A 22,225-nucleotide genomic window follows, 5' to 3' on the forward strand; every position below is an offset into this window, starting at 1 on the left:
ATTATGGAAAATGTGTGCGGTGGAATGCGGCTCCCAGGGCTGTGAGACGCGCGCTGCATGTAAGCTCAGCTTGTGAGTCATGTCCTCTGCAATGCATCCCTATTGCCAATGCCCTTTTTTGTGTCACGGTCTCTTAGTGACACTGTCTGTCATTCACAGCATGAATTCTAACTCCCACTGTCACCCCATCAATGTGAGTCTTGTTCGGGAATTGTTGAAACATGGTACAGGGTGCGGAAAAGAATGCCTTTTGTTGTAAGAAGAAATGGCCACAGGGTCACAATCATGTTTCTGTCTCCTACTGGCATTTTCCTCTCTTGATGTATTGTGTTAGCAGCCCAGCGCTGCAAACATTTGATGTTAAATGTTCTCTGTATGTTCCCACGGATTGAATCATGCTAGAAAACTCTCAAATTGTCATGCGACTTGTATTATAGAAATTTACTGATGAACCAGATACAGTGGAGTAGACACAGCTGGTGACTGTCCTGATGTTCTTTGATGGGATAGATGAAGATTCTCTCCTGTTAACCAAAAACACATGAATACCATTGGTTTCATACAGAAGGCTGATTATACTTTTGAGATAATACATCTCTTGTTCACATCGTAATCATGGCGAAGGAATGTGTGTACATATAGCCCTGTTTTCAATTTTCTTCTCTCTCCTTATTTATTTTGCTCAAATGGACTGGTTTTTGAGCAGCTTTTATCCAATAGTCCATGTTTGCTATTAGAGATTCTGAAGGGTTTATTGGATGTGCATCCACAGAAACAGTTTAGAATGTCTTGGAAAATCAACAAAACAAGCAATTTGCAGTTTTTAATACGGTATATAACACAAATGCTTCCCTTATGTTGCAGTATTTGCTTACTCCAAGTGTTGTGGGTCATTTAAGTCTATTGATTAAGGTGGCAGATTCAACACTTGTGTCCAGTCAACCCCCTATTGCCAACACCAGTCAGCGACAGTTCACCCAAAAATTCTGTCATCGTTTACTCACCCTCAAGTTGTTCCAAATCTGTATACAATTCTTTATTATGATGAAGCTATTTGGAAGATTGTAACCAAACAGTTCTTGGCCACCATTCACTACCATAATAGGAAAAAAATATTTGTTCTGTTGAACACAAAAGAAGATATTTTGAAGAATGAATAAAAGCAAGTTCTGGGACTACCATTGTAATTTTCCTATGGCTGAAAATGTGGCCAAGAGCTGTTTGGTTACAACCTTCCAAATATCTTTCTCTGTGGTCATCAGAACAAAGAAATTAATTCAGATTTGGAACAACTCGTGGCTAAGTAAATGATGACAGAATTGTCATTTTTGGGTAACTGTCCCTTGAACTTTATCTTCTGTTTTTGGTTCCTAATTTGGATTTTTGTGAAACAGAAATGAGCAAGAAAGCATGCTAATGCTGTAATGCATTTGTTTCTTGCTTACCTCTAAAAAATTATATCTGTAAAAAAATTGTCCTTGTCAGTTATTTGGAGGTAAAATGTTACAATATTCTACAGTGTTTTTTAAAATCATTTATTCTGAAGTAAGTTGAGTATTCCACCCAGCAGTTTGTCCCATATCGGTCAAAGTGATAGACTTTGATTTCCTGCATTTAAATTATGCAACATACTAAAATTGTAAACATTAGCCTGAGGGCGTGTAATTGAATTCGTCAAGAGAAAGAAACGTCCATTAGGACTACAACCGCTTGTGAAAGGACAACGCTCTGTTGTAGGAGGCAATCACGGAGTTGTTACGATACAGTCACCTTTTCCCAGTCTCTTGCTGAGATAATTGCGTAAACATGGCTTGAATAAGGGGCCAAAATAACAATGTATTTCCTGTTCCTTGATAGAATCAAATAAATATCTGTAAGCTGCATACATGAGCAAGTCCATTTTCAATCAGAACTACAAGCCCAAGTAATGAACGGTGAATGTGTGTTGGGAAAATACTTCAAAATATTATGTAGTGTATGCTTGGCGAAAGTTCTGTTATGTTATACGTTTGTCTGTTAATGTTAAAGAACTTTCAATAAGTGTTTCGAAAGCCACATATATTCAGTAATACAGTATAAAATCAGGACTCATGGCCAGAAATCATCTCCTGCTGAATAAGTGTGTGTTTTAAAATGTAAGTATTAAGATTTAGTGACACTATCAACTTTTGAGTCCAAGAATGATCTGATAATGACATTTGCCTTTGAGTGATCACAATGGAACCAATCTGGATGTTCGCATAGTCAAAACTTTCTGTAAGAACAAAGCTGTATACTGTATATTATTATTTGCATTAAAAGGGTTTTACTTGTTACATAAGGTACAGTATATACAGTTAAACATATTGTTTAATCGTTCTTACTTAAATATACGTTTTGCAAAACAAAAGTGTAGTCAAAGTTCTTCAATTTTTCAAACATTAGTTTGCCTTGGAGTGTGATGCATGCAAAACAAAACACTGACTCTCAAAACCCTTAAAAGTCAACTCATTTTATATGCAAAAAAACCTTAAATCACTTGGAGTTTCTCATGTTATGATATCATTAACAAACACCAGTTAAGATGTTTACTTTTGAGTACTTACTTGCAAGTACCCATATTTTCAGGTGAGTAAATATAAAAAATATAGGCTTGTCAACGTGCCTTTTAATTGTGGTTATTTAACACAAATGACACTATGTAAATGAATCTGAGTGTGATGTTGCTTCACAGATCTGTTTGCAGTTGTGTTTGTTCAGGCCAGCTGTTCAGTGTTTCTCACAGCCTGTCAGTCTGTTGTCCTGGGAAACAACCAGTGTGATGTTGCAATACAGATTTACTATTCACATTCCCAAACATATGTTCTACTTGTTTTATTAATGCATAATTGTGCATAGTGAACCAAAGTAAAAAAATCATTTATTTTTTAATACTAAGAACAACAACAACACATTGTGTAATCAATTGAATGAATTTTCTATTTGCCCTTAAATTATGGTAAATCTCGGTTACATCTTCATCCCTGTATTTTATATATTAGTTGGGTAGGCTGTAATAAGGTTTTAAAATATTAAAGGTCCAGTTTATTAAATTTAGCGGCATCTAGCAATGAGGTTGTGAAATTGGCTCACTCCATGGCCCCTCCCCTTTGAAGCACTGTGGCAGCTGACACAGGACATAGATGTCATCACGTTTTCACTTCAATATGGTGAATTCCATTTAATACCTTTGGTGTACGTAGATCGAAATAGCTCATTCTGAGGTAATAAAAACATAATGCTTCATTATGTATGGTCTTTTTGCACATATATTATATTATGCATTTCTGTCAATAGCTCCTCAAAAACATTAAACACTGGACCTTTAAACTAGGTTTATATACTCATAATAAAGATGTAGAGTCCTTGTCAGGATTTGGAAACAACCAGCTGAAAAAGGTCAAAACTGTGGAAAGCATTTTTAGCACACTTCCTGACAAAGGAAATCAAAGTTACAAAATATGAAAAGAGGGCTTCCTGCCAGCAGCTTTGTGTTCCGTACGATAATGTCTCTCTTCCTCTGACTCTGCTGATACAACAGGAGGACTGTAGATGTCCCTTTGCATGAGATCTCTATGTCAACATGTAGAGGAGGGTAGCGATGGCATCTCTTCAACTGAGTGGTGTGATCTGTTGTCGTATTTGGAAATAAGAAAAGAATGGGAATTGGTGAGCGTAGTGCTCTCGTGTTTTTTTAAGAATGCTGCCCTCAAAGACATTTTTGAGGGCAAATAAAAGGGCATACTGGCATTCTTAGTCTGAGAAAGACCCTCAAAGGAATCACAGTGGTTTGTTACATAATGTAGATGGGGTCATATTGCTTGGATATTAAGACAAAGATCCTCAGCTCTTCTCTGTTGTTCACGACTCTTGAGTTCAATTATTAACGAAATCCGGAGTAATTACATTTTTATTTAAACTGTTATTTGTACAGAAACTTTCAATCACTTTGCAGTGGGAAGGTTGTGGTCACGTCTGGTATTCTAAGCGCAAAGTTAATGAAAGAAAACAAACATAAGTGGGTTTCATGTCAACACTAATATTACATGATCGACTGCTAAAAGTTCATGAGAAAGTTTTTGATTTGTAGGCTTTTGATTATGATTATTTGGAGATGTTTTCGTGAATGTTTCATCTGGGTTGTGTTTTGTTCTCTGTATTGTTTCAATGCATGATTTTATTGAATCTGAGCTCATTATTACTCCAATGTCACATCTCTAAACAATTATTTACTTGACATTTAACAATTCCGATAAAGTTGTTGTTTGATTCACTGTTTACAAGGTCAGTGGTATTGTTCAAGATGTTTGTTGTTCCAAGACTATATGACCTACAAGTTCCTCTGACATTGTAACCAACCTAATTACTTGAGCAAAATGACCATTTGTTTGGCCCTATCTAGCATGAAAACACATCCTGCCCGTTTAGGAGAATATATATATAACGTACAACCATGCGCTCATCTCATATCCCAGACAGAGACCCTAAAACATCCATCCCTCTCATTGGAGTCACCAAATTTCAACTGAACACCATTGCCCACATTTGACCTAAAGATGTGTAAGGCTCACTCTCTTTTTTTGTTCAAAAGGAGTATAAGCGAGGCCTAACTGGGATGGTTCATTTGAAGGCAAGGACACACAAGCCTAGTAGATGGTGTCAGAGAAATAAAACACAGCAAGCTTTGTGTTCAAGTCTGAATCGGGACCGTCAGGAAGGGCCTAGTGCTGGGAATGGCCAATGTTAATTAAGGGTCCCATTGTTTGTCTTTAGGATCTCCAGACGTAGAGGTCAGGAAGTCAGCCCGTATTGTTCACCCAGTGGGATGCTGACTACAGCACAAGCCGAGACCACAGATCTCTCTTTTTTAATCAATCTCCTGTTAAACAGATCCTCAGTTAGCAACAGAGTCTGACCCATCATGTGGACAGTCAGCTGTGATTGGTGGAAGGATGTACCATTATTCTGCTATTACAGTACATGATTGCTTCTTATCTCATACTTATCATTCTGCAATTTTAACTTAAAGGGATAGTTCACACAAAAATAAAATGCATCTCTCATCGTTTATTCAATCTAACGTTGAAAGAACCAGTTTTTGACTCTTTCTTCTGTGAAACACAAAATATTACATGATATTTTGAGAAATGTCTCAGTGTTTCCTGAGTTTTCCAGTGTTTGTTTCCACACAATTGAAAGTGAATTGGCCTCATTCATGAAACATTCGTAAATATATGAGTAAATTCCGAGTAATTTGCCCAAAAAACTGACCTACCCGAAAACTCAGTGCATTTTGAATATACGAAAATTTTCATCAATCGGAATCCCAAAATTTATGTTAGAATTACTTTACGAACGATTTACACAAAAAACATTTTTGCTCGTGTTTCATGAGATTTTTCCAAATACCTTCATTTGAGTTGTGCAGAGGAAGGAAAGTCATGCAGGTTTGGGGATGATATTGATTTTGCCAAACCAAGCACCCGAAAAATGTTCAGGTTTTATATAACTTACCCTATGACGTAATATTTAAAGGGATGCTTCACCTAAAAAAAAGGAAAATTCTGTCATCATTTACTTAACTTCGACTTGTTCCAAATTGGTTAAAATTGTTTTGTTCTGATGAACACAGATACAGATATTTGGAAGAATGCTTATAACCAAACATATCTTGCCCTCCATTGAGTCCTATAGTAGGAAAAATTACTTTATCATTTTTTTGTTTCTTTCTGTTGAACACAAAAGAAGACATTTTGAAGAATGTAGGACAGCAAACAGTTCTGGGGCACTTTTGACTATCATTGTATTTTTCCTTACTTTGGTGGTCAATGGGGGGGGGGTGGGGGAAACTGTCTTGTTATAACCCTGTTCATCATAACAAAGAAATGTATGCAGATTTGGAACAACTCGAAGGTGAGTAAATGATGACAGAAATTTTCATGTTTAATACCACAGAGCATAATTTGAACCCTTTTTTCAATGTAAAAAAGCAAAAATAAAACTATGTCAGAATAGTTTTCTAGGTTAGATGAACTACTTGATATACAATAGTAATGTTTTTTAAGCAGTTTAGTAAAGTAAGCAGTACTTTCCAGGATTATGTCACCTCCCTTTGTTGGTATCCGTATGATATTTCATGTACTGGGCCTAAATACATCACATCATAGTGAATATAATAACTTTTACAAACTTATTTGTGATTCTATCATGCTTGTCTATGAGTTATCTTAATTTTAATAATAATAATAATCATATTACTTTATACCACATCTTATTTTTGATATAGCATACCTTTTTTATCAACATGGAACGTTCCCTGGAGCTTCACTATCACCATTTTATCTCCTGAATTGTTCTTTATTCATAGCCGTTGTTTTGGAAATCTTTTTAACAGTTGTGCTAGTCGCAGAGATCATCAAAGTGTCCGACCCTTCTTTGACACATTGCAAACATCCTCTTAAATGTGTTACCTGGAACATTTATGTGTAGGTTTATGGTGAAACCAAATTAAGTAAAATAGATTTAACATTATTCGCTTTTATAAGAATGCCATTGTAAAACCCTGTTTGAACTGTTATGAACTGGAACTTTTGTAGTTTCTTGTGTATCATGTAGCTGGAAGGCCTGTGTTGAGTCACTGTGGCGGCTGTTAAGGGTTCAGGGAAGTAGCGGGGGTGTGAGGGAAAGCGTGACTGGGTGGGGGGGGCATTATGGGAATGTTTTTACAGTCTGACCTGTGATCTTCCTTCCATTCTGCACCAGTCCAATCTTGACACACCAGTCTATCTGGTTCCCGGTCGTACCTACAGTATGTATTCCTCTCCAGAGATACCATATGAAGTTTTGTGTGCCTGTGCATGTGAAAGAAAAATTGGCGCGGTATCATCGGCGAGAAGCTGCAATGTAAACAGAGCTTATCTGTGAGACTGGAGACATAACAGACAGTCATCTTCTCCTTTGAAAACAGCAGAGACATGTGTTTACATGGGTATTTACTACTCAATAAATCCCTCGCTGTTATCGTAACCGTGTTAGAGAAGCAGATAGTATGATAATACGGTGACAAACCGCAATGTAAAATGCTTTACATGTGTACAGCAACATCCTACAGTCCATTGCTTGGAATCAGAGGTCTGCTTCATTTAAGAAATAGCGAGGCAGTACGTGGTCTTCACTATCTCAACCATGTGCTCTTAAATAAGATGGAAACATTAAGATCCATTACCTCAATCTTTTTACGCACCGGCCAATCAACCTGTTAATGTCATTCATTGCTATGGTAATTTAACCCCATTTCGCAGCTGTACGAGTGGTTGGGTTAGCCGGTTTGGCACGGGAAACCATTGGGGATTGAGTTTTTTGAACAAGAGGTTCTTTCCTTGAAGCAGCACTTGTGATAACAAAAATCCTGAACATGTGAATGCTTTTTGAAATATGGAGTTATTGCAGGACATTGTTAGGAAATTATTGTTATCAGGAATATAGAGGAGGGCAGTTAAGGGTGCTATGTCATCAACTACGGTAACAAAATGAGTTTGTAAATCAGTTGCTATGAAACCGTTCCATACAGTTCACAATTTTTTGACACGTGTCATGTGTTTTCAAGGACTGTACGCTACATTAACATGATGAATGTCTGGGCGGTGAGAGGGATGATTTCGAACACGATCAGAACGGGCTGATAGACAGTCAGCGTTATCTGTGGGAGATGTTTCGCCAGTGCCAGCTAGTGTTAATGTGAACCCCCTGCATTTTTCCAGTGAAACTAAATACATTGAAAACATTTATCTACACATCGGGCCAAGAGCAAACCACCTCCTGAGACACCAAAGAACACAATGTGCTCATTCATAAATAAAAATCCCACCAGCACCTTTTCTCAGCTGAACCTGAAAACCCAGATTTGGTTATATTAATAATGCTTGTAGAAATGTTATGAAAGATATTAAAGTGTAATCCAGGCGAGGAGATTTCAGATATGATTCATATTAGTCTGCTTAGATAAGCAAACACGCTCTGGTTTGTTTTAGGGGATGGATGGCTTACCTGTATTAAAGACACTTCGATTCAGCAAGGGTAGAGAATTATGTATTCTTTTAGAATGTTCTTTGGAGAACTGAATGAACTGAGGGTGGGACGTCAACCTTATTGAGTAATTGATCTTGCATTGGTTGTTTGGCAGGGTAACCTAGATCGCTTCCAGTAACCCTGCCTGTAATGGACCAACACAAATTTCATAATGTGACAAGACACCTGTGACAACCAATTTTTCTGTCCACACTAAGGACATATGAAGCGTAACATCCAGAATGGAGTTTTGCAATTAATCTCCATAATCCTTATTCGGGCATGTTTTTATGATTTACACTGTACGATTTTTCATATATAACATCTGATATTTCCCGGTTTCCACAATCAATCTCTCCTCCATATTTGATGCTCTATGCAGGATTTTTATTTAATGAGTTTTCAATGATCTCGTGGGGGTGGTAGAAACTTTGATTAAAAGCATTTGGTGTAGTGCTCGTTCAGTGTGGATGCTAGCATAGTACGGACTAGAACGTCAAAAATATTCCTTCTCCCTCGAGATGTGTTTTTTATACCCTGAAACATTAGACAAATGAGGCATTGAGTGCAGAGTGGTTCCCATAACCCTTGCTTCATAAAAATGTCACTTATAATTGAATTACTCCTTTGATTGACAAGAAATAGTGATAAGGACGATCTCATCATGTACTGTAGCAACATTGGATCTGCTGTGATGGCGTAAAGCCAGTAACACGTGTCTCTGTGATGCCCTTTCCTGTAGAACTAGGGAGAGATGACGTACAACAATGCAGCTTGCATAAAATGAGAATAAACAGCGGTGCGTTCTCAGAACAGACTGTTTACCTCTCACTTGCATTTATGTTCTGACCAATCGCCAGTCGTGGGTCGGTTTGGATCAGTGTTACGTAGGAAATCATACTGTCGTAAGTGCAGCCAATATTAGTGTCTTGGATAGGGAGATAAATAGAAAGGAGGTTTATTTACATTTTGAAACAGCAGAGTTATAGTTTTGGCAGTGACTGTAACTGTGTTTATTAACTGTATTATAAATCTTCTGGGGTAAAATGATGCAGACATTTCTGCAACAGATAAATAATAGATGAAGAAAAGATAAGTCAAAACTAAGGTTAACAATGGCATTCAGATTCTCTTTTAATTTAAATATTGGGGGCTCAGATTCATTCCTCCTGACACAAATATTAAAAATGTTTTTTTATCAAAGAAAATTAATTGACACTTTAATTTTTTGACAAAATGTTATATGCTCTCCTACTTGTAAGTCGCTTTGGATAAAAGCGTCTGCCAAATTTATAAATCTAATGTAAAAAATGCTGGGTTGTTTAAAAATTATATAATGTTACAGCCACAGACAAAAATAAGAGATCATTCCAAATTATTAGTTAATCAGCCTTTCTAAACGTATAGTGGCCATTTTAGTCCAGTGTCTGTGGAATTACAACAAAGAAAAAAATGACACCATTGTGGAGTGACAAAGTTGTTCAACAGTAATGTGAACGACATGATTTCAAGACAAGACACATGAAAACCGCATAAAAAAATCAAGCTTATCACAAAGTAGTCCGCAGAATAAAACAAGAACGATAACTTTAGCTAAACACATGCCTATAAATAAAATAATGGAATAAACGCTGAACTATTGAAAATGATTAAATGCTGTGTTGTCAAAGTTGACAAGCACTTTTTAGTACATTTTATTGGCTCGATATTTTCAAAACCCAGTGATAAAAATAAAGGGTGACTAATAATAATGATTTCTGGCAGAAATAAATCACAAAACATGGACATACGAGGTTTCAGAAGGATAGCAGCAATATATAAAAACATGCTAAAAAACCAATGGCCATGCAAGAGTGCCTTCCTGTGTACTCTTTTACAATAAAGAAATGTTAAATCATGTCCGATTTAACACAATAACCTAGTTTGACAGCACCAGAGGTTAGTGTCCTCTCTGACACGGAGTTAACTATGTGTGATGAACTACTAATTAGAAGGGGAATGCCAAACTTTCCTGCGTAACAGACTCAGCAGAGCCATTCTGCCTGGTGGTGTTGCGGTTTTGCACTGACAGGGGCCTTCATTAAATCCCACGTTTGTTCTGACCAAATTTAAATGGAAAAAGTCGTTTTAAGGTTCTCTCTGGGTTTGATCTGACGCACCAGCCCACTTCCAGTGTTTACTGCGGGATGGATAGCTCTCGTGTTTGATAAGCCCTCTTGAAAAATATCAGTGGTTTGCCAGCTATTTGCCTGTCACCAGTTGTAACTGAGCGCTGGGATGATTGCCTCATAGTAAATCTCACACTGCTTTGTGGATTTGTCTTCAGTGTTGCCATCATATTATTTGAGCTTAAAATAACATTTAGTTGAACGTTCAGTAGTATTAAATCGAGTTGGGTTATTAACTTGACACAAGATGGTACATTAATACTAATACAGTACATTAAATACTGTGGTTGTGTGAGTAATGTGGTGGTAGATATTTCCTGCAGCATGTCCCTTTGCTCTGTAAGCTTGTTGGTCCATTATTGTCATAATATGTAGCTATATGTTCCATATTAACTTCATGTAACATGTGCGATTTCGCCCGGTCTCTTGGAAATCGCTCTTTGTTTGCTTTCTGAAACTGGGGCAGGGAGGTACATAGCAAACAGTGCAGTATGTTAATAACTAGTTCATTTATTAGTGTGACAGAATGTAATTTTATTGGCTATAAATAAGAAGAGTGCCGGTTTTCAAAAAACTATTTATTGAGTGTTGTGTTTTTCACCTTCAAGATGAAGCTGCCATATTAAGGTTTTTGCTGTTTTTGCTATGAAAAGTATTGTTGAGGCTTTTGGAACATTTGGAGGGCGGTAGAATTTTATATTGTCATTACTTTTCTTGCATGGTTGGAAAGGTTTTTGGAAGTGTAGCATGTAAAAGTATGCCCTTGGGTGAGGATGCTGGGCGGGTGTCACATTAAGAGGTGCACTGATCCGTTTTAAACACTGAATGAGTTGTTTTGACAAACATGACAGCTTATTTATGATGTCTTATTTTTGCTGTTCTTTTTATGCAAGTCTTATTTATATACTGTATTTTATTTTTTAAAACATGTTGCGTCTGTTTAATAATTCTGCAGTCGAAACTTTCAAAGGCCCAGTGTGTAATCTTTTGGAGGATCTATTGACAGAAATACAATATAATAAACAAAACTAAGTCTTCAGAGGTGTATAAAGACCTTACGTAATGAAACGTTGAATTACCTTAAAATAAAATGCTCTACAGAACACATAAAAATTGGATTTCCAAATGTGAAGTGAAAATGTGACGACAACTTAGTTCTGTGTAAGCCACCTTAGTGCTTCGAAAAGGAGGGGGTCGAGTGAGCCATTACCACTAGATGCTGCTAAAATGTTTGTCCTGTAATTTAAGTTTAGATTTGTTCAACTTGTTTATCAATCTGTGCTTTTTGAACCTACAAAAATCAAAAAGACCAATAAGAGATTCATAAACAACCACAAGTAGGCATGCACCGATATGTACATTTTGGCAGATAACCAAGAATTCTTTAACTATAAAAATATAAATTTGAAATTCCCTATGAAAAAAGACAAATAGTGGACGACTGCTTTTATTTGTAAACATTGACTGCAGAAAACACGGTAACCATTAGATCTCATGTACCGTGTCTACTTGTCACTAGTTAACAATTCTTTAACTTTCAAACTTTTCTGGTATACTTATTTAATATCAAATTATAGATGTTCTTCTACAGCAACCAAGAAAAAATGTCTTAATAGCCACATGTCTAACTGGTCTCAAGACAGAAACCATTCAGAGAGCAGTCTGATTTAAACAATAAGCCTTTGTTCCTATAATTTATACGTTCATAAATACTGTACCTACATTAACAATGTTTTGATAATAGCAGTAAGTGAATGATCATGACAGAAAGACAGTACTGTACAGTATATTAACTGTGAGCAGCGTGCAGATGAAGAAGTTTAACCAGAGGAAATTATTTATCAAATTAAAAATGACCATTTATCGTGCATCCCTAACCACAAGTACAAAACTTATTCATGCAGTGATTGTGTATGGCTTTTTATATATATATATATAGAAGTCACTTTAGAGGATAAGAATGCTTATCTCAGCAGTCATTGCTCACGAAGAGCAGCTGCTTGTGAACAAATTGAGAGCTCAAGCAATGCTTGTCTTTGTGCAAGAGCCTCATATATATCATATATATTTTTATGTCGTCTTTGCCAGTGGTACTTGACTTTCCTAGATTTATAAATACATCTGCATAAATAAATAGGAGCGTGTTCCAAGCTCGATTTAGCATAAAGACTCTCTCACACTTTGCCTACTTCTGCATCCTATGTCTTTCACACTAGTCAGTGTATATGGGCTTGGTTCGCTATATTAGTCTGGAATCTATGAACTCTCACTGCCAGCAATCTCAACGTGTTCGTGGACAGGGCTAGTTTGTACTCTTAAAAAGGATCCGGTGCACCCATATATTTTATAACTCAAAGTGTTGGACTGTTGTAAACTAAAGCCAAATTTCTGTTGTTAAGTGTAATCTATAACATATGTTGCCATGTTTATTTGTACAGTGCATCATGTAGAATATGACTCGGTTACAAGAACAAAATCTTAATCAAAAGATTCGCAGATAATTATCAGAATAAACAGAGTAATTCACAGAGCGAACCCTCAGGAATGGCCGAGTTTGATCTGTGTGTGTTTCTGCATCTATCTGCGAACCAATCTCATCTGCATCTCATCCAAAGTAAACAGAGATTAGTAGAACGTTGAAGTTTTTCCTCTTTGCGGGATAATCGAGTGCGTTGTATCTGGTGAAACTGGTGTTCTAGTGCTGTGTGGAGTTGGAGTCCCATGAGACCCGGGTGAGAGGCTCCAGCACCGGGGCCTCCATTGTTTATACTGATGGATTCCAGATGCTGGCAGAGGGAGCAGCCAAACTCCAGGGGCCTACACCAAAAAACCAGGAAGCTGTCCAGCACTATCTGGAATACTTGGAAAACATTGCTTTGCTTTTGTAATAACCTAAAAAAGCGAGGGCCAAAATCTGTGTTGCATTTTATAACTAATTATGAGTGACCGCTGCATATGTGTTGGTTTCACAATTCAAAGTTGTTTGTTCAGATCATTTTTACTGTATGCCTAAAGGGATATTTCACCCCAAAATAAAAATGCTGTCATTATTTACACACCCTCAGGATGTACGATATCCTTAAACAACAATTTCTAGTTTTTGGTCTTCAGTGGCTTTGCGGCTTCCGTCCCTTTCATGTTACGTTCTGGACTCTTCAACATTTATCATCAAATAAAACAATGTCAAGGCTGCCCTCAGGTCAGCAACTAAAGCTATAATGTGTCAATATCAACTTAACCTGCGTTCACGTCGGGGGTTTCACAGAAGTCTCAAAGCAATTGGTTTGAGGAGGATTGTTTTTCCTAACACTGGGACATTATGAACAGACAGATTTATCATTTATCACCACACCTGTTCTTCCCTGTCAGTCTCTGCGATGCCGTCCTTGCCTTTCGGGCATAAAAAGAGACAGCTGCAGCCCCAAGAAAGGGACATAGAAAGACCCAAGAAAACACTAGGTTCATTTAGACGTTCTTGTGGGGATTAATAAATAACACCAGCGCGCACCTGACTGAAATGCCTGCTCCAGTCCGGAAATCACACAGAGACGCAGCTGATGAGCTCAACACTGTCATTCTTGTATGCGAGACTATGGGAAAGGCCATCTGCAGGCTCTGTCTTGGCCTTGCCTGAATCTCCTCATCCAGGCCAGACAGAGCACCGCTTGATCCATTCACATATTGTGATGCTAATGACCCAAAGCTCTCTAACACGCGCTGGTACCTTCAGTCAGTTTACTTGCGCAAAGCGTAGCCATGACACCAATTGACAGGACTTTTAAGGGAAGGAATATACTGTCAAATATTTTTAGTGATGAATGAAATATGTATGTGGGTAGTTTACCAATACCTGTTTCCTATGGTGTGACAATAATAATAAATCTCTCTTATGCTATTCTATAAGACACATGGTACGGTTTATTTGTCATATACACTGAAAAAACAACTAGTAGGACTAAATAACACAAAAATAATATTGTCTTATTTTATGTACATATTTGTATCTTTCAGTTACATCTGTTAAAACATCCTTTTGAGGATAATCAGGGATATCCTCTGCTAGATAAAAAAATATATATATAATTTATTATTATTATATTTGTTTTATTTCAAGAACGTTTGGCAACACTTTAACTGCCTGCAATGTGCCGCATAATTAAACAGGATTTACGGCTTATCTAATTGTAACAATAATGTTCCTCTACAGTACATATCTGTAGATAAAGGGGAACAATATGTAAAGTTTGTGGAATAAAGGGATAAGAGTAAGGAAAATAAATATATTATAAGGGAACTGCACGCTATGTTAGCATCCAAATCAAACAGCTATTGAAATACTTGATTGTAGTCTCAAAGGATGAACATTAATTTAGCACTTTTTACACATTAAACTCATCAAAATAACTTGCAATAAGTTATTATTTGTGATCAACAATCCTAAAATCAATCAAATAAAAATGATCCTGAAGTCAAGTCAAATTTACAGTTGACAGGCAGTCTGCGTGCTTCATTCGTGCCGTTTGCTTGCACAAAAACTGAACACATAATTTACCCTTATTTCAGGTTTACTTAATTTATATCCACGGTAGCTTATTTATGGGTACTTTACGATTACAAAAAATGTAGTGTGTGTTTACGCAAAGATTGTTGTGAAGACTACTTCAGGTGATGCATACTGTACTATGTTATATTAAAATTGTTACCCCTTATAGTTTTAAAATACTTTTTTACTTTTCCTGACTTCATTGTTCCCCAAACTTTCCATATTGTTCCCCTTGACCTACAGATATGTACTGTAGAGGTACATCATTGTTACAATTACTTATGCAGTAAATTCTGTTTCATTATGTGCTATATTACGGGCCGAAATCTAAAGCGTTACCGAAAGTTTTCTTGTGGGCTGGTTCGGTTGGTTTGTAATAATTATAATTTAACTATATCTAAGTCTATGGTACATCAGTATTGACAATGTTTGTGTGTATGTACTGGATATAGAAAAATATAGTAATTCTGTTTGGCATTAACAATTCTCAAGCAGTCACAAGTGTGTGGTGCTCCGCTTCTCAGAAATGTGTTTCTGTGCATGTGTTTATTCCCTTGAGTTCCATCTTTATTTTCATCGACCAATTTGGGTGACATTCCCAGAAAATAAGTTATGAATTAGACTGATTGTTGTGGCAGGTCAGTTATTCAATAATCTGTGGATTTCCTAATGTTGGACTATAAGTGCACTTTTTGTGCAAGTGAAGTTTAAAAATGTGTTTTGTTTTTTAAAGTCTCATGTTGATTCTCTGCCCCAAGAGTCCACATGCATTTCCTCTTGAAACCAAACTTTAGCAACTTGGGACAAACCAGTTGAAAATTGGTGCATTTGTTGTACTATCAATAAATGTATGTTAATAAAATATAACTATTGCATACATGACAAAAGTTTGTCAAATAACATCACTCTTTCTTTCCTTTTTCTATCCATACTTTAGTGAATATGCTGTTCTTATTATGAACTCACCCTTAACATCCCCCTTCTAACATTACCCTCTCACTGGATGAGTCTTATCTCTCTCGCTGCGGATGCCTCCAAAAGCTGATACTCAAAATCACTATATTTCGCTTTCCTCCTCTGGCACACTTTTTGGTTCTGTATAGTCTTAATTCAAAACAGTGCTGTGATTTGAAGGGGGGGGGGACTCGTCGAGTTTTCTCATGTTATACCAGTGTGGAACCCATCTGCTTCTGATTTCCTTCCCCTTTAGTCCTGTAGGGCCTGATTGGAGGAACGTCTCCAGCTGTAAGCGATGACTGCCGTACTGTGGTATTTGTCCTGTTGAGGGGAGTTTGGCTTTGCTGCTAGGACACTCAGAGTCCCCCCATCCCCCTTTTGGCCTCCGCGGGGAACACAGCTGGAGGGATGGTGAGGAGACACTTGATCTGACCTCCCTCCCCCCCTCCTGACCATTTACAGTCTCTGAATACTTGTATCTAATGTCCTTAGCATTACCCATGCTAAAAGAGTGACCCTGCTGTTTGGACGATGGTGGAGTGACGGGGTTTGGAACACTGGATTCACCTTCCTGCTGTTGACAGGCACTAAATGCTTTACATGTGTGTCTGTTTATGGTTGTGTTTTCATGGTGGATGAAGGTTTTGTTCACTTTCTGCTCCAAAACAATAACTATGACTCAAACAGCTGGATAGTGAGGGCGTCTCTCCAAAAAAACTTTAATAGTAATGGAATAGTTCAGCCAGAAATTCAGCTTCGTCCTCATTATTTTCATTATTCTATATAACACAAAGGGAGCAGAATGTTCCATCAGCTCTTACGGGATTATTTTAGGATTTCGGATTTATAAATCATCATGCACTTTTATTGTATAGATGATAACTTTAAACGCATTCTGCTTCTGAAGTAAACACTAGCCGAGTTTCCATCCAAAGTTGCGAATTAAGCTTATGCTCAAAATTGGAATATTGCATAAAAAACTGAAATGCAGTTACAGAAATACTTTGACGACTATGCTCAGGCATTTAAGAATGACCATAACAACATTTCAGATGCTGTGTAACAAGATCAGTACTCTGGTTAGTCAGGTTATGCCATCTGCAGTAACATTACTTTTTGGAGGAATTTATTCGACAAATGCCTTTCCATCTCCCATTATTCACATTAAAGGTCCAGTCGGGGAAATCTAAAGGCAAGGTTGCAGATTGCAACCAAACACTCACTATTAAAGGTTTTTATTTAAAAATTTGGGCTTTCCATCACTTGTGATGGAAACCCAGCTATTGACTTGACGCACACTCGCAGATAGGTTGTGAGAGATATATCAAACACTTCCTTCGATGTTGCTGTTAATCGATTCCCTTCCTGTCTTTTAGCTCTGTTTTCATTGGATAAACAGCTAAATTGATTTACACAAACCTGCTGTTTCCATTAATCTCAGGGTTGAGCTGAAATGGTCACATTACTTCTAGAGCACTGGGTTGAACTGTGTAAACACACATCTGAAACACACAGGCTTTGGTCTGGATTTGTTTAGATTGTGGCGGTACCGTCAACGCCATTGGCTTATCATTCCCCTGGTGGTGGCTGTAAGTAGAGCTAGGAAATGTACACACACACACACATACACAAAAGAAAAAGGAAAAAAAAGATTTTCACTACGAAATACTGCCTAAAGTCAGTATTTAGTTCAGCACATCTTTAACTTTCCTGAAGTCATTAAATTAGATTTAGAAATAAGGATAATACTTGCTGCATTCTATTGAAGAGGCTGACAAATAATTAGATGGTCATTCTTTGCTTAAACACCATGACTGAAAACGTATGGTGGCCTTAGACTTTCGCAAAGTACTGTGCATAAATATATATATTTATTTCCTTCCATTACTGGTGCAGAAATGTTTCCTTCATATTGTCAGTGTCCCCCTATTAGTCTGAAATCTATAAAAAACACAACCAAAATAGGTCAGACTGCTGTAAACAGAATATCATGTGTGTCTTTTGGCTCTCACCCAGAGACCACTGCAGTGCTGAATATATAGAGCCTTTTTCATAGAGTTGTGAATTCTGCTGATCGGATCTCTGTCATAGAGATGCCCAGGAGCTTAGGAGCCATTATAACTTTTAGGATATTCTATGTTGGCTAACGTGTTATTTGCTTTTCTGCAGTGCAAATAACTTTTCTGATCCTATCTGTGTTAAACAACAGCTGTAAGACAACAGTATATCAGCATTTTATCAAACAAGCAAACATATGCAGTACTGGTAAACACAAATCCTAATATGTCTTATTTTTACTGTTGTTAAAACGAATAGGTAAATAGGGCAGCACTAAAACGATTGTCTACATTGAGATCCTAAATGTTTAAAAGACACCAGTGATGTCAGGCCCGCGTTAGTGGTTCTGATGCCAGTTGTCCACATCCTCGGCAGACCACCAGCATTACGTTACTGGAGGGATTGGTACCGTCATATGGACAGACTTGCGTCAGTCTTGCTAAGAAGTTTGAAAGCAGCCAAACAACAGCCACAAACGTCATGGCTTCCAGCTGTTGTCGACAATTTTGTTGAGAGCAATTGAGTCATGTTGTTTAAGGTCTAGGAGGAGGTCTTTTGCTCGCATATCAGTTGGCCAGTTGGCTTTGGCTGGATGGATGGAGCAGATGCTAATGAATGATATCACCTTCCTTTACTCGGATGGGCCCTGGAGCTTCCGTTCCAAATCTCCTTACCAGTAAAGCAGCTTTAGATTGCGCTATCCCTTTAAGAGTGTGCAATAAACACTCCATGAACCTGGAAGGGGACAGTTTGCTATGCAACAGTTATGCAGGGATTTACATCATAAATAGTTTTTTGTGCCACAGCAATTTATCCAAAAGAAAAACCAGAGGAATAGATTTGTAGCACAGTACTGCTTTTCCATCCTTTTGTATTTATTTGGTTTTGCAGGAGTTGAGTAAAATAGAAAACAGGAAATTCTTGGTTGAACTGCATTGACCAGAGATCAGCCACAGCACAATTATCCAGGGTTAGAATTCACTCACACGATTGAAATCATTAGAAGTCCTCGTATTCAGAATTCCGGGATTTGTGCAGTGGTTTACAGTCTGAACTCTCAGGGGAAGTCTGCCATACCAAACATAGCAAGTGTAAGATGATGACTTTTGAGAAGTTAGACGCAGCTCGCTATAAATACAAACATTGTTTGTTGATGCGCTTTGTGTGTGTTTACAGTTCAGCACACCAGCACGCACAAGTGTCCCGGACAAAGTTTGCATTATGAGATTCATCAAAATGGCATTCGTGATGGTCAGGGGAAATCATTGTGTTTATAGTTAATGTTGTCTTTTTAAACTACTCCCACAATAAAGTGTAAGCATGTTACTCATAAAAAAATAGGCTTTTCAATAGATTTGTATTTTTATATGTAAAATATATAAATCGGAGTTGTCCAAGCAGTTGGCTGCAAGCTACCAATCTTCATACACTTGAGAATTAAGACAACTTGAGGTAAAAATAAGAGAGACTAAGGTCAGTCCTCAATACCAAAATAGGTTTGCACACAATTTGACTTGTTGCATATTTCACTGTGGTGGTTTCAGCACATATTTTATCACCAATAATCATTTTAATTTTAATTTAGTTGCAGTGTACTACACTACTGCACTGTTGTACTTGCATGATAAGCAAAAATCTTTTTTAGCTCTCTAAAAACATGGACGTGCACTGTGTTTGCCTGATTTGCATTCAATTTGGCAAGTCACAAACTACCATAACCCACAGTCTTCTAATTGGTCAGGAGCTAGACTGAGGTCAGAAGCCTTTCAGTTGCTCCGATAAACGTACTGTAGCTCCTACAAACTCAAATCTGTTCAAGTAATCCAACTATTTGACATGCCTTCACAGGCCCGACCCAAAGGCGAAGGATTGACTCCATATCAAGGCAAGAAGAGATGCTTTGGTGAATACAAGTGCCCCAAATGCAAAAGGAAATGGATGAGTGGAAACTCCTGGGCCAACATGGGACAGGAATGCATCAAGTGCCATATCAATGTTTATCCTCATAAACAGGTAAGATTCTTATATCACACTACTCGTATAATTTGCGAATCTGTCTCTTTTAAACACCAGATACAGGTTTTTCTCATTTGTGAGTTTACTGTAGGCCGATATGTGTGTGGTGTGTACATATTGTGTAATCTTCTTAGAAGTCCTTGTGGATGGGGCCCAGCGGGTACCCTTGAAACCCGAGACACAAATCCAAGACATCCATCTAACCCAAATATTCACAGAACTCTTGAGAAGGGGTCCTTTTTCAGGAAGTATGGATAATGAAAACAGTGCAGATACTTATGTGGCTGTCTACTTAAACGCATAGACAATCAAAATGAGCTAAATGAATTAAATATAAAGCATGAATTATTTCATAATGAAATGAAGCATTTTTTTAAATCAAAATACATTTACTCGCGAAGCAGGGTCCCAAGATATTAACTTATCTGAAAGAAAGTGTAAAAAGTAAGTTAATGCTTTGAAAAAATTTACAATACTTAAGTGAAATAAATGTATAGTACACCAAAAATGAAAATTATTTTATTATTTGCTTATCATTCCAAACGTGAATGACTTTCTTTCCTCTGCAGAACACAAAAAAAGATATTTTTAAGAATATTGGTAACCGGACAACAATGGCCCCCATTGACTTTTATTGTATGGACATAAAACCACCAAAATATTTTTCAGAAGACAGAGTCTTATAGAGATTCTAATAAAAGATCAGATACTTTTTATCTGTGGTTAAACTATTCCTTTACACTTGAATTAAGTTTCACCTCTTGATTATTTTTCTCGCACCATTGTCAGATATTTTGGCTTGTTTTAAGCATAAGCATTGACTTAATTTTGATATTATTTTCAGAAAGGTTCTTATTTTGTTATTTATGAAAGAGTGACGAACAGAGCGCCGTTCCCTCGCGGCTCTCGTCCCGCCCTGCTCGTCACATTTTGCTTCTAAAGAAGCTATTGAATCTTAAATACTACATTTTAAGATATTAGTACTGCAAAACAAAACCAACATTTTAAGAAGGAGATAATATTTTTAGTAAAAAAATCTGATACAATCCTTTTAAGGCAACACTACTCCTATTTTCTTACTTATCTCAAATGAAAAGCACTTGTTTAATTTGTATTTCACGTTGTGCATTTAAATGCAATTGTGCTTTATGAAGCAGTTGTTAAAAAGTCAAACTCATCCACAGGAGGGAGTATTACGGGTTATTCCATTCTGACAAGCAAATTCTTTAGCTTTTCACCCTCACCCACTAAACAGGTTTCCTGTAGTAAGCATGTGCGATGTGCAATATATATCAAAAAGCCTTTAAGGGTTTGCAGCTGGTCGTCCTTCCCTATACATGAGAATACTGTTTTTATTGTCCTCTCACAATGGAAATCATTCATCCAAGATGTGGAGTATGGAAATCATTTAATTCTCCAAATCTCACAGTGTAAAGCCTTTTATATCATCAGCAGTTCCTGTTGGGCCATTATGTGAAAGTTACTCCGTATTGCCAATGCCACACTGTCACATAAAAAAGCCAGAATTTACTCTGAATGCATGAGACGCAGGCGTCTGGAGATCCCTGCTTTTATCATTCTCATATTTAATGACATGCACAGGGAAACAGGCTGACATCTTTACAGTTTGAGAACAGATATAGAGCAGAGGTATTATTGAAAACCCTGCTAAACTTCCTGCTTTGACATTTTCCATTTTTGGCAGGGATGAGCTCTGCTTAATAAGACGACGCAGCCAAATTATTAATTCGGCATTGAACATTTCCTCAAATGATCATTCGCAAAACCTTTTGGCTTTTCGAGCAAACACTCCCTTGGGTTACAGCACTGCCTCCTCCCAGTGGCCCGTTCTAAACTGTTTTCCGTAATTCACGGAGCGCAGCTGAGACGTACAGGAAAGAATAACAAGATTGTAAAACGATCTTCCAAAAGCAACGGGCGGGAAAACAAATAATTGCAGGAGTATTATTTGTGATCAACAGCCAAAAAGATTTGGCTCACACGTGTTCTCAGTGTCTTTTGAATAATGTCCAAGACAAAGATTCACTCTTGAATCTGGCCTGCGTGGTCGCGGTGGTTTATAGCTCGGCCGTAATAACAATTCGCCTGAATAATGGAATCCTGTAGGCATCTAGAGTTGCTTTAAAATCCTCTTTTGTATTTAACATATGTGGACAATAATTGGAAATAAATGAAATGGAGTATTAATAACAAAGCGTGTACTTCTGGCAAGGATTTACAATCGATAACGGTCAAAACGGTACGGTAAATTCACTTTTGACACACCCCTGTGGTTTGAGACTTGGACTTGCACGTTCTTGATATTTGTCTCCAAAACCATATCTCCAAAGAGTCTAGCCAAATGTTAAAACAAATCTCGCATTTCAACCTGAATGAT

The 22,225-nt window shown here is 37.3% G+C and overlaps 1 protein-coding gene across 1 annotated transcript in view; it reads left to right on the top strand.

Moving 5' to 3' along the window:
• The window catches only part of zcchc24 (zinc finger, CCHC domain containing 24), a 31,392-nt gene that overhangs the window by 6,574 nt on the left and 2,593 nt on the right, over nucleotides 1-22,225 (top strand). The window contains exon 3 of the mRNA XM_079473705.1: nucleotides 19,660-19,824. Within this exon, the coding sequence (XP_079329831.1) occupies nucleotides 19,660-19,824 (165 nt within the window). The remainder of the gene's footprint in view (nucleotides 1-19,659; nucleotides 19,825-22,225) is intronic.

This window comes from Barbatula barbatula (assembly GCF_947034865.1).
Source record: "Barbatula barbatula genome assembly, chromosome: 14".
Taxonomy (NCBI): Eukaryota; Metazoa; Chordata; class Actinopteri; order Cypriniformes; family Nemacheilidae; genus Barbatula; species Barbatula barbatula.